This window comes from Lycium ferocissimum, chromosome 3, assembly GCF_029784015.1.
Source record: "Lycium ferocissimum isolate CSIRO_LF1 chromosome 3, AGI_CSIRO_Lferr_CH_V1, whole genome shotgun sequence".
Taxonomy (NCBI): domain Eukaryota; kingdom Viridiplantae; phylum Streptophyta; class Magnoliopsida; order Solanales; family Solanaceae; genus Lycium; species Lycium ferocissimum.
Genome location: NC_081344.1, coordinates 7603231 through 7617153, shown reverse-complemented (window position 1 = coordinate 7617153; position 13923 = coordinate 7603231). Strand labels below are relative to the sequence as shown.

The 13923-nt window shown below is 33.7% G+C and overlaps 3 protein-coding genes and 1 pseudogene across 3 annotated transcripts; 2 read left to right on the top strand and 2 right to left on the bottom strand.

Moving 5' to 3' along the window:
- Window positions 1–2838: 2838 nt before the first annotated feature.
- Window positions 2839–4635, top strand: LOC132050896 (uncharacterized). Its single transcript, XM_059442236.1, has 3 exons — window positions 2839–3159; window positions 3414–3592; window positions 4391–4635. Exons 1-3 carry the CDS (start codon window positions 3090–3092, stop codon window positions 4409–4411), a joined length of 270 nt encoding a protein of 89 aa, XP_059298219.1. The 5' UTR covers window positions 2839–3089; the 3' UTR covers window positions 4412–4635.
- A 1301-nt stretch (window positions 4636–5936) lies between these two features.
- On the top strand, window positions 5937–10586 carry LOC132049521 (cell number regulator 8-like). The gene is made up of 3 exons (XM_059440361.1): window positions 5937–6448; window positions 8601–8803; window positions 9944–10586. The coding sequence occupies exons 1-3, from the start codon at window positions 6139–6141 to the stop codon at window positions 10175–10177; spliced, it is 747 nt and encodes a 248-aa protein (XP_059296344.1). The 5' UTR covers window positions 5937–6138; the 3' UTR covers window positions 10178–10586.
- A 40-nt stretch (window positions 10587–10626) lies between these two features.
- On the bottom strand, window positions 10627–12940 carry LOC132049522 (DNA-binding protein S1FA-like). Its single transcript, XM_059440362.1, has 2 exons — window positions 12803–12940; window positions 10627–11087 (listed from the first exon to the last, which is right to left on the bottom strand). The coding sequence occupies exons 1-2, from the start codon at window positions 12842–12844 to the stop codon at window positions 10872–10874; spliced, it is 258 nt and encodes an 85-aa protein (XP_059296345.1). The 5' UTR covers window positions 12845–12940; the 3' UTR covers window positions 10627–10871.
- LOC132051291 (U6 spliceosomal RNA) lies at window positions 11813–11902 on the bottom strand (annotated as a pseudogene).
- Window positions 12941–13923: the final 983 nt, after the last annotated feature.

The following is a 13923-nucleotide window of genomic DNA, read 5'->3' as shown; positions in this document are numbered from 1 at the left end:
AAAAAATATTTAGAATAACATAAAAAGAAAGTTAAAAAGGTCGTTTTAGAAAATAAAAGCATGTAACGTGCAGAGCCTCTAGTTCAAACCCAAGACGTTGAGGAAGTAAACACAACCCCTCAATCGCCCACTCAAATTTCTGGGTTTATTGTGTTCCTTCGTGTAATATTAGATATATTTTTAATTATACACATAATATATATATTTGTTTAGTCGATTTATGCGTACGTGATCCAAAATTAATATATAAATTCGTCCTTGCTTGAAGGGGAGGCATGGGGTGTCTGTCAGACGAGAAGTTGACATGGATGAGGAAGGACCATGCCCGTCCCACTGAGTTCATTTGCTGTTGCCTGTTGGTGATGCCATTGACGCTCTGCATATGATCATGTCTCATATATTACTATATTATATAAGAGCAAATGTGAGGACTTTTGTAGTCCTCACAATAATTTTTCAATTTTTTTAAAACTTTTTAATTAATTACTTTTATGTTCTAATCTTATTTATTTAAGTCAATTTTTTTGTTTTGTTTTTAAAAGTCACTTTTCAAAAGCTATCGAACTTTTAATCTTTTGCCCCTTCTACAATAATTTTCAAATTTTTTTAAAACTTTTTTAATTAATTACTTTTAGGTCCTAATCTTATTTATTTAAATCAATTTTTTTGTTTTTGTTTTTAAAGTCTACTTTTCAAAAGCTATCGAACTCTCTTACCTCATTTTTCACGTTCTTTGATTTTCCGTTTGGTGCTCGATATCGCATTCGAGCCCAATTAATCCGGATAATTCGCACCGCATCGCGCCTATCGGGGGGAGCGCTTCCTCCAAAGATTTTTTTTTCCATATCCATGTTCGAACCCCTAATCCCCGATTAAGAGAGGGCAAAACCCATCATTTGCACAAGGATTAAATTATATATTTGTCTTAAAAGTTCATTAAATTATGTATAGATTATTTATTTAGAACTAAATAACTTCAGAAAATTAGGATACATAAGTTATAATGTCAAATTCTCAAGGTTCCAAATTTGATTTGAATTAAATAATTTCATCAAAATGGAAGTTAAAATATTAAAGGAGTGGAATGAAAATTTTGCTTTATATAACTACGCAACAGAATGCTGATACAATGGTATATGGTGGTTGTTGTTGTTGTTGTACACTTGTACTAACACAAATTATATTCTTTAGTTAAAATATCTACTTTTATATCTTGAGTTTGGCCCGGGCCTCACATAACTAGTTTACCAAATAAGCATATTGGCAAAAAAAGAAAAAAAAAAATTGTTTGGTGCAGTTTTTGGTGTTACTGTTCTTTAATTTGACGGGATTTTCCTAGTTTTTCTATTAATTTTTTTTTGCAGTTCTTGTAACCTAACAACCAAAGTTTGCTAACTATTTGATCGAGACCAACAATGCTCACTTTGAAAAATTTAAAATGAAGGATCAAAACTGTACATGAATATATTTAAAGAACTATTTAAATCTATCCCCAAAGGACCATTTTTTTATTTTCTTAAGGTCTTTTAGTCAATTATTTTCATATTAGGCTCAAATGATGCATGAATTGTCTAGCCTATTTCTCCTATCTTGAGAATAAATTTGGTACTTTAACAACAAAACCCTAAATTCCAAATTACATTGAGGAGACTACTTCTTCGACAGCAGGTTTGAGCGCACTCATTATCTTATGCTCGAATATAATACTTTTTATATATGTAGTTATTTTAAAAACAAGTGTAAATTCCACATCTTGATCTGCAGTGCATTTAAAAAGTTCCAACCACAATATGCTACAAAGAGCAGAGTGAAGGGTGCCAATCTCTGCTTAAGATAAAGAAAGTAGAAAAAATATGTTCCATATTTTTCAACTAAAGTCCAAATACAAATCAAATCGAAATAATAAAAACGTAAAACACAAAGTCCCCATAATGTGTGTAGTGTATTGCAGAATTTATTAAATCCAAGAGAGGAAATAAACAGAAGAAACAGGATACAGGGAGGGTTTGGTATTTAGTAGTGGAATTAGGTCCAGCCAATTGGGGTCTGCTAAATGTGATGTCCTTCTATGACATTAACAATAATACACACATGGGACTGTCCACTCCTTCCCCTCCAGTTCCCAGACCTTTCTGAAACAATTAAAATAAAAATAAGATATTCGAAATCGGTTATTTTACGAGTATAGTTTTTTATCTACTAGTAGTGTACATAATTTTTATGTAACCGAGTTAATAACTATTCCTACAAGATATTCCCATGGCTTTGGTTTATAAGTTGGAGGAGTGCAACGCTCAATATGTGGTTAGATTCACATAATGAATTTCAATCCCGTCGTGAATAAAACTTGGTATTTGAATGGACAAAAATAAAAGGACGAATCCATTATTTACCAAATTTCGAGTTGTGATATAGGCGGCCCTCGAGGATTTTTGAGTTACGTAAAAGTAGTTATTACAAGTAACTGACTATATTGAATGTCGGTGGGAACAAAAACATAGGGTATATTATAACCCATTGCAACCAATCAAAACTCGAGTGTGTGATTTTTTTGGATTGGTAACTGATAAGTACTATTCTCGCTTTTCAATTTATGTGATACTATTAAAATTGATAATATTAAGTTGTATTTTAATACAGAAATGTGACACTTTTGTATGACAAAGTAAAAATAAAATAAATGTGCCACATAAATAGAGACAGAGGGAAAGCAAGCTGGCTGAAGTTCTGAACTAGGTAAAAAGGAACTCAAATGAGATTAAAAAGAATAGGGATGTTTTTCTTTTTCACTACATAAATGTTCCAACCCAACACATCTACATCAGGACCTTGTAACTAATTGTCAATTGCTGTGTTGGATGGCGACATTTTCCATTGCCAAATATTGTGAACTTTCTTAACGATGTATTTATTTCCTTCTCCCGGGCCCTATCACTTCATGCTTGTTCCTTGATCCATTTCCTCCCCATTACTTTAAATATATAGTTTCTTGATCAATTAGCACAAATATATTCACAACAAAGACCCTTTAAGTATTTGAAATAAAAGCTCAAGATTCATTTTAGTTCATTCTTGATATTCTCTTTGCCATGGAGATGAAGGCTAGTTTCATTTGCATTTTCTTGTTTTTCCTCCTCATTGCTCCTTGTTCTTCTTCAGGTAATTTGTCTTCAAAGGAACCTTCAAACTTTTGTTTATGAAATAGTTTGTATTTTTCTTAACTTAGTGTCACTACTAAAAAAATGTGAATTTTCGATGGACATTAACGTCAGACCGTCGACATCGGAAATATGGGATTTCCAACAGAAAGTTCAACAAAAGTCAATTTCTAACGGATTTCGTTTGAAAATTACGTTTTTTTTAGTAGTGTATGGAATTTAATTATGACTAATGGAAATGGTATTTCTTGACAGGGAAAATGGATTTGTTAAACATGGATTCAGGGATTTATGAAATTGATTATAGAGGTCCAGAGACTCATACTTATATTCCTCCACCAAAAGGATCAAGGGGAAAGCATAGGTTTCATCATCAAAGCATGTTAAAACATCGCAAATTCAAAGGCTTGAAAGCTAGTAAACCTGGAGAAAGTGTAAGAAATTTACTCTCTTCCAACACATGAACGATTTAATTTTTAATGAGAGGCAGATCCATAATTTTGACTAGAGGGTGCTGAATATCACTATGTTAACATCTTTTGTGTCACAAAAAAATCGAAGTTGATATATGGAAATATGTAATTCGAAATATAGTCAAACCTTTCTATAACAGCATCGTTGGGTCCAAAAATTTTCAGTAGTTATAGAGAATGACTGTTCTCTATACACCTATAACAACATTGACATTTAATCATATTTCGCTGTCATAGGCAAAAAAAATGCATAAAATCTAATTTTCATATTTAATTGCCAAATTCTAAGCTTAATCACACTTTGTATAATGAAGGAAAATCGTTTAAATGATCAAATATTTGGTCAAAATCTCTACACTTATTATTGGTAATCATAGATATTCTATTTTTATAAAAATGGTTAATTATTATATACCAAAAAAAGAAGATAGCTGTTATATGGGGGTAATTTTATAAAGAGCGTGTTGTTATAAAGTTGGTTGTTGCTGTTATATAGAAGTAAAATATAACATAAAAATTCGGTTCCGAAAAAAGTTGATTGTTATAGAGAGGTGTTGTTATATGCGGGTGCCGTTATGGAGAAGTCCGACTGCAGTTTTGAACTATATATATACGTATAGTTGAATTCAAAGATAATGAATGCGCTTGCATATGCCGTCTTAAATAAAGATCTGCCCTTGTTCCTATGAATTCCTTTTTTTTTTTTTTTTTTTTCATTTTTCTTATTCAATTTCTGATTTAGTAATTGGCTTTTTGTAGGGGAACAAAATTCGTGGATGAATTTGTAAGAAATTTGATGTGTTAGGGGGAGTTCTTTTGAAATTTGGATGAACAATCAAGAAGTTTGGATGAAGCAAAAGAGCGGATAAGTTTTAATTTTTTTCCTTTCATATATGAGATATATAAAGAGTATCTGGAGAGCAATATATGTAATTACATATCAAAAGCATTAGAATGGGGTTCTTTTCTGTCATTTATAATATATCTCGCAAAATATGTATAAATGAGGCTTGTGACCTGTGAGATACTTTGATTAGACGTGCTATTAGTTCATTATTATATTGTTAATCAATGATATCCCTGAATGAGACATTATTGGACTATTTTTATTTAATCTATGTAGAGACATAACTTTGTTAATGAGAACTCGCTCCAAAGTCCAAGTTAATTTCATAGTACTATCCTAGTTGTTGATACTTCAAAGTATAGTTTAAATGATTAACTAGTTCATGAATCACTTGATAGAAATATTCTAACATGGAGTAGAACTCAATAGGAAAGAGATTCATTGATAAACGATAAAATGTTGAACACTTAATTCCAATGCAAAGGTGCAAAGACTTGTCTCATGGTTAAAGGTGCTAACTCTTATCTGATGCAAAAACTGTGGTGGATATAATATGGAAAAAGGTATAGTTTCATGAGAGATAGACTACTTGCGAAAGCTTATGAGTTTCTTTGAAAATGTACATTTTGTATGTGTGTGTGTGTATATGCCTAAATCTTGAAATATGCTAGCGTACAATTTAGCCAAGTTTTCTATTTCGTTGTTACGTAAGGTTATTTGGGTTTCATCTTTTAACTTGAGACCGTTTATGCATTAATGAAGTAAAGTCGTCTATTATCAAAAAATAAAATAAAATCCAATACTATAAAGGTCAGCGATGCATCAGCTGAACACCATAATTGATGAACGATTAGGTGAATTAGGTGCTAACAACTCATATTTGTCTTAGTAGTTTTTCGTGGCAACTTTCTATCCTCTTTTCCATTACTTCGAGAAAATATGAGTCATAACTTTTTCCCTTAATGTGTTGAGGTTGGATTAATAATCATTAGTGGAACCAAAATTTATGTAAGGGGATTCAAAAATAACACTACTCTAATATCGCACTTAAAATTTGAACCCATGAGCTAAAATAATTTTTAAACCCTCTTTGCCACTAAATTAGAATTTTTGGACCATTTTCCCTTTGTTACAAGATAATTCAACAATTTATATATAATCAAAATTATTTTTTCCTATATGCCTAGTATAATTTCTCAATGCATCGAATTCAACGGAACCCTCTGCTCTACATAGCTCAGTTCTTGTTAATGAATGGTTGCTCCAATGAGAAAAATGCTTTACAAGATACACTAAATATCATTTTGGAAATCACACTTAAGGAATAATTACCACAATTTTTCTTTTCTCGAAAATATATTTTTCATTTTCTTTTTTTACTATTTTTCTCCACTATTTACGGTCATCCTCACCTAAAAACGAATAATAATAAAAAAAAAAAGAAAAAAAAAAGAAGACAAGGCAATGATCGTATTCATCGCATTCCACACAGTTTTTGTACTCCTAAAAAAACACATAGAAACGAGAGATCTTTGAGGTTGACATCCTTCTTTTGTTCTTCTTGAGACATCTCTTAGATCCCTCTTCATTCAATTCTTGAAATTCCAACATTCAAATCAATTCTGGTATTTGCTTTTATTCTTTCTGAAAATTTCTTATTATGGCCAATATGGAAGAATCAAGCCCATTTCTACCTTCTCAAAAATCCGACCCAAACAACGAAATGAAGCCCATCAAGCCCAGTTCTTCTTCTATTGCGGGCAAAATCCCAGCTCCTTCAGTGGACCCGGTTAAGCCCAATACTTCATCTGCTGTTCCAATGGGATGGACAGCTGATGGGTTGCCTATGGGCCATAGCGGTGGGCCCACGGTGGTGGGGGAGCCCATCATGCATAGGGCCCAATGGGAATCTGGGCTTTGCTCTTGTTTTGGAAAGAATGATGAATTCGTTAGCAGCGATTTTGAAGTTTGTGAGTTAAAATTCCTTTATATTACCTTTATTTGTAAAAGTTTGTTGCTTTAAATGTATCTGTTTATTGAATTGTTATATTTAGGGTATTCAAGAGAAAATGAAAAATCAAAATAATGGAAATGAAAAAGGCGAAGTGCATTTTGACCTGATTTGGTTTGGTATTAAATTTGAAAATGCTAATAAATTTTTAGTTAATTTGGTTTTAGGAACAATGCTAGATCAAAACCGAAACAAATTGGAAATATATCCATTTCGTTACACTTCTATTTAGTTGGGAATCTATGTAGTTGTTTCTTCTTCAATTGTGGTTTGTTCTATGCTTAAAAGTGCCATTTGGTAGGATACATTAGTAGGTGGTATTGAACTTAATATCGACATAATTTTTGAGGGAATTTATGTATTATTTTATGTGAATAAAATGTTTAATAAGGATACGGTTATTAGCAATACGTGAATAAGCGTATCAAAAGACAGAAAGACCCTTAAAAAGTAGGTAATATTTGCATAAAAATAAAGGGTAGCCCGGTGCATGAAGCATCCCTCGTTCACGCGTGGTCCATGTAATTAATCTTTGCATAACATTTCAAGTATTATGATTCATCGCAAAACAATCACTATGTTATTATTCACAATCTGTATTATAATTGCTATTGCATGAACTGGCTGAGACATCATGTATGCTGCTGATGAATGCACTGGCTGAGAAGATCTAATTATGCATTACTTACAACAACACCATACTAAATGTGATCCCACAAGTGGGCTCTGGGGAAGGAAAAAATTATGCATTACTTATTCAAATGTTTTTTGAATGAGAGTCTTGGCGTAACTGGTAAAGTTCTTTGTCATGTGATCAGAAGGTCATAGGTTCAAGCTGTGGAAACAACCTCTTGCAGAAATGCAGGGTAAGGCTGTGTATGGCAGACACAAGAGGTCCGGCCCTTTCCCGGACCTCGTGCATAGCGGGAGCTTAGTGCACCAGGCTACCTCTTTTTTTATTTTTTATTTTTATTTTTTAAATTCAATGTTTTTTAATCGTAACCAATGGAAGGTTTAGAATTTGTATGATATTGACTTAATGGTGACCAAGAAGGTTTACCAAATAATATTGTCAAGTAAATTTGAAAAGATATTCTTCCAGGTTTACTTATTCAAATGTTTTTTGAATGAGAGTCTTGGCGTAACTGGTAAAGTTGTTGTCATGTGATCAGAAGGTCACAGGTTCAAGCTGTGGAAACAACCTCTTGCAGAAATGCAGGGTAAGGCTGTGTATGGTAGACACAAGAGGTCCGGCCCTTCCCCGGATCCCACGCATAGCGGGAGCTTAGTGCACCAGGCTACCCTTTTTTTTTTTTTTTTTTTTTTTTTTTAATTCAATGTTTTTTAATCGCAACCAATGGAAGGTTTAGAATTTGTATGATATTGACTTAATGGTGACCAAGAAGGTTTACCAAATAATATTGTCAAGTAAATTTGAAAAGATATTCTTCCAGGTTTGCCAGTGAAAAGAACAGTTAGGGAAATGTAACGGGTAGAGGTGATGACTGTTTGAGGAAAGTTGTATTTTGCTTTAGATATTGAAAGATTCAGAATTAAATCGTTCACACTTCCTAGTCTAAAGATTTTTGTCGCATCTTCTGATGACTCCACTGAAGCAAAGGATGACAATATTAAGGAGGCAGTATCAGACACTTAATTCTTTTAGTTTGTGTTTCCAATCAGTCGTTCATATTGGTTCTAGAACCCAAAATATTATATTCATTTGCTACAATTGCATTGTTACACCAGTTGAACATGTGATAGTCATGTGCATCGACATACAGTGTCAAATTATGAACTATCCTGTTAAAAAAGAAAAGAACTATGTTGATAGACAGTTGATGTTCAAGAATTATTCTCTAACTAGCTCTTATGTAATTTGTTCACTTTCACCTCCACTAGGTTGCAAGTTCTAAACGTGAGCAAAATTTCTTTTGTATTGCCCGTGTGCTTCACTGAATAAATCAATTTTGGTCCAAGTTCTTGCCTCTTAGAGCTATATTTGCAGTCAAATTTCATTCGCAATACGTAAAGATGTTATGAGTTTTTCTCCTTGCTTTCTTGTCATCACTTCATCATATACTAACAATGCCAGCCGTGGCACTGCACAGGTCTATTAGGAACTCTGGCACCATGTGTGCTTTATGGGAGCAATGCTGAGAGAATTGGGTCTTCTCCTGGAAGTTTTGCCAATCATTGCTTGCCTTACCTTGGTCTATACCTGATTGGACAGTCCTTCTTCGGATGGAACTGCATGGCACCCTGGTTTTCATATCCCAGCCGTACCGCTATCCGGCAGAGGTTTAATCTGGAGGTTGGCTGTCTCTTTGCTTTTTTTCTGTGTTTCCTATCAAGTGTTTTATGGATGCTGATTTTATACCGTAGCATTTGGGCTTTTGTCAATAAAGAATAACGGCTATGATTCATATTTCGCTCTTCTTTTAGTGTCGTTTCTAAGGATGTTATCTGATTTGTCAAAATATCGTCCAATCATGTCAAATTTGCTCTGTATTTCTATTTGTGTCTTATCTATGGGTGCTAGACAAGTTCACATAGGTTTTGTTTCCGTTAAATACCTGCAAACACTAGTAGTTCTGGTCATTCGTGATTTTGTGTGTGTTTTCTCACACATTACTTAGTATTTATTGAAAGTTGTTAAAGATGGGGACCTTTGTGGTTGAATTTACAGGATTAGGTGGTTAAAAACCTTTCCCCATGATTTATCAATGTTATTTGTGTCAAGCTCTTGCAGATGTGACCTAAGAATTGGCAGTTATGTCGGTGCATGTTTCGAAAATTTTATATGGATGTTTCTGTCCCCTTTATGAGGATTGGGATGTTAAACTTGCCTTTCTACATTTTTTGCATGAAGATAGATGTTCAATAAGAACTATTCTGCTAATGCTCTTTTTATTCTTATTTACTGTAACTTATTTGTTTCCGAGATTAGATGTTCTAATGCTACATTACAAGGCAATATGTTAAAGCTTCATCTTTGTCAAGCAGCTAGGTGTTAATTTGCTTCATCTTGGACCCCGTTTGATATTATTAGGTTTGGTAAAAGCTCGTAAATTTTGCACTTTAATGCCCATGTCATGAATAGTTCAAGCTTTAGGCTACGCAACTACAACAAAAAGCAACTGCGCCTCAATGCCAAACAAGTGGTTTCGGCTATATTAATCCTCATTGATCATGCGCTCCATTTAAGCTCATCTAAGTTGTAGGTCTATGCAAGATATATAAATTGGTTGTTCTCTCTAGTCGTACATTTTGGTTAACATCATTTAGCTTTGTTAGTTCCTGCTGTTTCCGCATCGTTTCATTTTTAACAAATGGCACCTAGGAGCTCTTGCTCTTCTTTCAATAACCTTATATTGGTGGCAGTAGTAGTAGGATTGTATCTTATTATACGAAGGGTGCTGGAAACAGTATCTGAGGTTTATTTCGTTGGCAGGGTAACTGCGAAGCAGCCACCAGATCATGTGGGTGCTATGGGGGCTTTGTCGAGGATGAGGAACGACGGGAGCAGTGTGAGTCAACTTGTGACTTTGCAACTCATATCTTCTGCCACCCTTGTGCTCTTTGCCAGGAAGGGCGTGAACTTCGTCGTAGGCTTCCTCATCCTGGGTTCAGTGCCAAACCAGTCCTGTTTATGATGCCCCCGGCGGAGCAGAACATGGGTCGCTGAAAGCAACTACTGCGCCATTGATTCCATTCCGTTTGCTACTTGGTTCTATTTGTTACAATGTTCGCTGACATTGTACTTGACCTTTTTTTCCTTTAATTTCTTGAAAGTTGACATGTAAAACTCGATGTGTAGATGATAATATATGGTAACGTATACACATAAAAGAGATGGATTTGCAATTTGTATGAAATCAGGATTACTCATACAAGAAACTTGTATTGATGAATCTGTGTAAAAGAGATTCGAACTAAGCAAGCTATTGTTATTTGTTTCTTTAGGCTTTTAGAATAAGGAATTACTACCTCTTTTATATTAGCCCAGCAACACAATTTTCCTGTAAGGAACAGCCATGAATAAATAAATAGCAAGTCCTTTCAGGCGTACGGCAATTGTTGTCTTTCAAGGGATAAAAGGATTTCACACTTATGCAACCATAAGAACTATACACTAAGCATTAACATTGCCAGAAATTTGGATATTAAGAAGAGCAATAATTCCGCTAGAAGAAGGGAAGTAAGTAGCTTACATGAAAACAACTCCCAAGTCACTACGAAAATAGCAGAATCTTTCGACTAAGATCTACCCATAATGGTGGAAATTGGTAACGTTATAAAGTCCAAGCATCTGTTGGCTATGAAACCAGACATTCTATCAGAATGAACAAGGGGAATATATGCCGGTGTGTCCAGGATACTTATTCACCAGGTGCTGAAACACCTTGCTTCAGTCTCTCCCTCTTCAGTTTCTTCTTGGAGACGGGCTTCTTTTTCTTTGGAGGTAGAGTTTTCTGTGCATACATGTAAAGTAGATAGTTCCCAACAAGGAACACCAATAACAGCCCACCAGCAAGAATTAAGACCATCAATCCTGGATTGAATCCTTTGACTTCAACATCTTTGGCCATATCTTTCTGAAGAACAAATAGATTAACAAGTGTTAATTCATGTTAACTCATACCGCATAATTCAATGCAAAAATAAAAGTACATAGAAAAGAAAAAAGGTTCTACTAAGCCCAAAAAGTGTAGAATCGGTAGCAAGTAACTATTTGTGTTGAACTCCCACTGCATAATTCAGTACAAAGTAGAGAGTACATTAAAAGGGAAACGAAGGTTCTACTAGCCTCAAAATGGCACAGAGTCTTTTTTTTTATTTTTTTTATTTTTATGAGTGGAATAGCACAGAAATTATCCTACACTTTGAGATATATCCAGTAATCCACACATTTGATAAGTGAAGAACATCACTTTTATCCCTTTCGTTGAACCAAAAAGCAGCTAGAATATTCTCACGCCTAGGAAATTGATAATTTCTTTTCTTATTCTTTTGGAAATGATGGTGTTTAGGCCAAGCTTACACAGCCATCGACTATCCTCCCACTAGTTCATGTATCACTACGTTTAGGTAAATGGGAAGAACTCATCTAAAAAGATTTCCTTTAATGGAATTTGAATCCTAGTTCAATGGACTTTAATTCAACTTCATTGACCTCTAGATCACACAAGGGATACATCTAGGAAATAAATATTACTAAAAGGAATAATACACTTTGACCATAACATTCTAAAGCTTGATTCCTGAAGCAACTATCGATGATACAGGGATCATGCAAGAATCGATGCATCTAACGTAGTCTAAAAATTGTTTTGTTCATGTCATCCTTGGGCAAGGCCATGCTAATATTCTCCGTATGGTTGCAATTTTATCAGATTGTCCTGTTAAATCTTTAAAAGTTGTCTAATAGCGTGAATGAATCCAGGACTTGATTTACCAAAATAAGGAAAACTAGATTTTGTTCTGGCCCCGGAAATTGCAATTACTAGACGAGAGAAAATAGCTCCTGAATACTACCTAAACCAAACCCAAACCCGAATTCTGCATTTCATACTCCAAAACTTAACTCTCTCCGTTCACTTTTACTTGTCACGTTTTGCTTCTCGAGAGTCAAACTATATAAACTTTGATCAACATTTTAAGATATATTTTTTCATCCTATTTTGTCGTTTGTAATATCTAAATTTTAAAATATTAAATTAATCTAATTTAATTTAGAGTCAAATTGACAAGTAAAATAAAAGTGAACGGACGAAGTATTTCGTAGTAGTTGTAACCGAAATTCGCGCTGTTAAGATATTTTGTGGAACAAAAGAATTATCTAGAAATCCCCATCATGAAGATGCAAAAAATCGAACAATAAACTCTTCTCCACCAAAAAAAAAAAAAAAAAAAATCATTTCATATCGAAGGAAAAGGAAAAACAAAAAAAGAAAGAACTGAGAAACATAAATTGAGAAGTAGAACAGGGCAGTGTTACTCTTTCTGTCTCAAATTATGTGTCTTGTTTATCTTTTCCACGCCCTTAAGAACATATTAATTAGTATTTCTCTCTTCCACGCCCCTCAGAACATAGCAGTATTAATTAGAAGGAGTTTTGACAATATTACCCTTACTTCAGGAACAATTACTGGAAAAAGAACAAAAACCCTTCTCCCAGCTAAAGACAAAAAAAAAATAAAAAAAAATCATTTCATATCGAAGGAAAAACAAAAGGAAAAAAAAAAAAAAAAAAGAAGAAGAAGAAGAAGAAAGAATAGAGAAACATAAAGTGAGAAGTAGAAGAGCGTACCATGCGATGGAAAGACGGGGGAGAATCTCCTTCGTAATCCATGACTTCTAGAGAGTTCGCTAATTTGGCAATACTTAATTTTCTCTTTTAATTTCAGTAGCTGAATTATTTTGCTGAAAAGTCCATCACTTGTCATGTTTGTTCTATGATCGGCCCCTAATGTTTCGTTTTTCTCGACTTGCATCCACTTTTGATTTTTCTTTTCCCACATACCCTTTCAAAATAAGTGTAAAATACCCGATCTGGCATACTATGTGTAATTATTCCTTCATTCACGATAAACAGAAAGATAAAAAGAAAAGCCATTCCATTTCGACAAAAGACTACACCCAAGTTTCGTAGCTTTTGGTTAGCTATTCCGATCATGATTTTCCTACCCTCAAGGGGAAAGGTACTTCCTTTTTGGGCCAGTTGTGGGCGAGGAGGGATTCGAACCCCGGACACCGTGGTTCGTAGCCACTTAGCATTTTTCATAGCATTTAAGAAAATACTAACTTCTAGAAGAAAAAAATAGGTATATTTACTAAACTATTCCTAATTAATAAAACTCTTGCTTATTTATTGCCTTAAGTAAATCGGGACAAATCTAAAAAATAAAGTTAATTCCTTCTTGATTTTGTGAGTAAAAACTTATTTTGAATCAAAATAAAAAGATTAAGTGGACACCTATTTTGAACTGCTATTAGCTTATGACCATGGGTAAATTGGTGCAGAAACAAATTATTGGAATTTGCAAGGTTCTCTGTAAAATCAGAACTATTTTGGAAATTATATATATGATTGGAAAAAAAAACCTTTATATAGTCGACTCGTGTTTCATGAAATTTAAGAGTGTCCAGTGGACAAATTGAAATTAATTTAGGTGAATCAAGCTAGTTGAAACTTCCATCAATAAACAGAGATAACACAATTCGTCAATGATTTGCTTGAAGGTAGATATATTGAGTGAATTTAGACTAAGCATATTATCTCATCACGTGATCTGTCTAACTCAAAATTATTTCTAATTCATTTGTTTTTCTTGTTATAGTTTTCTTAATTATCAAACTAGGAATAACATTTTTTTTTGTTTGTATGAGATAGAAACATACCTGCCAAACTAAAATAATTTTTTTTCCCCG

Bases quoted from the DNA above. Each gene is read 5' to 3' on its own strand.
- LOC132050896 (XM_059442236.1), top strand. From the start codon at position 3,090: ATGGAGATGAAGGCTAGTTTCATTTGCATTTTCTTGTTTTTCCTCCTC. The intron at 3,160-3,413 runs GTAATTTGTCTT...ATTTCTTGACAG, and splicing joins TGCTCCTTGTTCTTCTTCAG to GGAAAATGGATTTGTTAAAC. The intron at 3,593-4,390 runs GTAAGAAATTTA...GGCTTTTTGTAG, and splicing joins CTAGTAAACCTGGAGAAAGT to GGGAACAAAATTCGTGGATG.
- LOC132049521 (XM_059440361.1), top strand. From the start codon at position 6,139: ATGGCCAATATGGAAGAATCAAGCCCATTTCTACCTTCTCAAAAATCC. The intron at 6,449-8,600 runs GTGAGTTAAAAT...GGCACTGCACAG, and splicing joins TAGCAGCGATTTTGAAGTTT to GTCTATTAGGAACTCTGGCA. The intron at 8,804-9,943 runs GTTGGCTGTCTC...TTTCGTTGGCAG, and splicing joins GGCAGAGGTTTAATCTGGAG to GGTAACTGCGAAGCAGCCAC.
- LOC132049522 (XM_059440362.1), bottom strand. From the start codon at position 12,844: ATGGATTACGAAGGAGATTCTCCCCCGTCTTTCCATCGCATG. The intron at 11,088-12,802 runs GTACGCTCTTCT...TTTGTTCTTCAG, and splicing joins CCCCGTCTTTCCATCGCATG to AAAGATATGGCCAAAGATGT.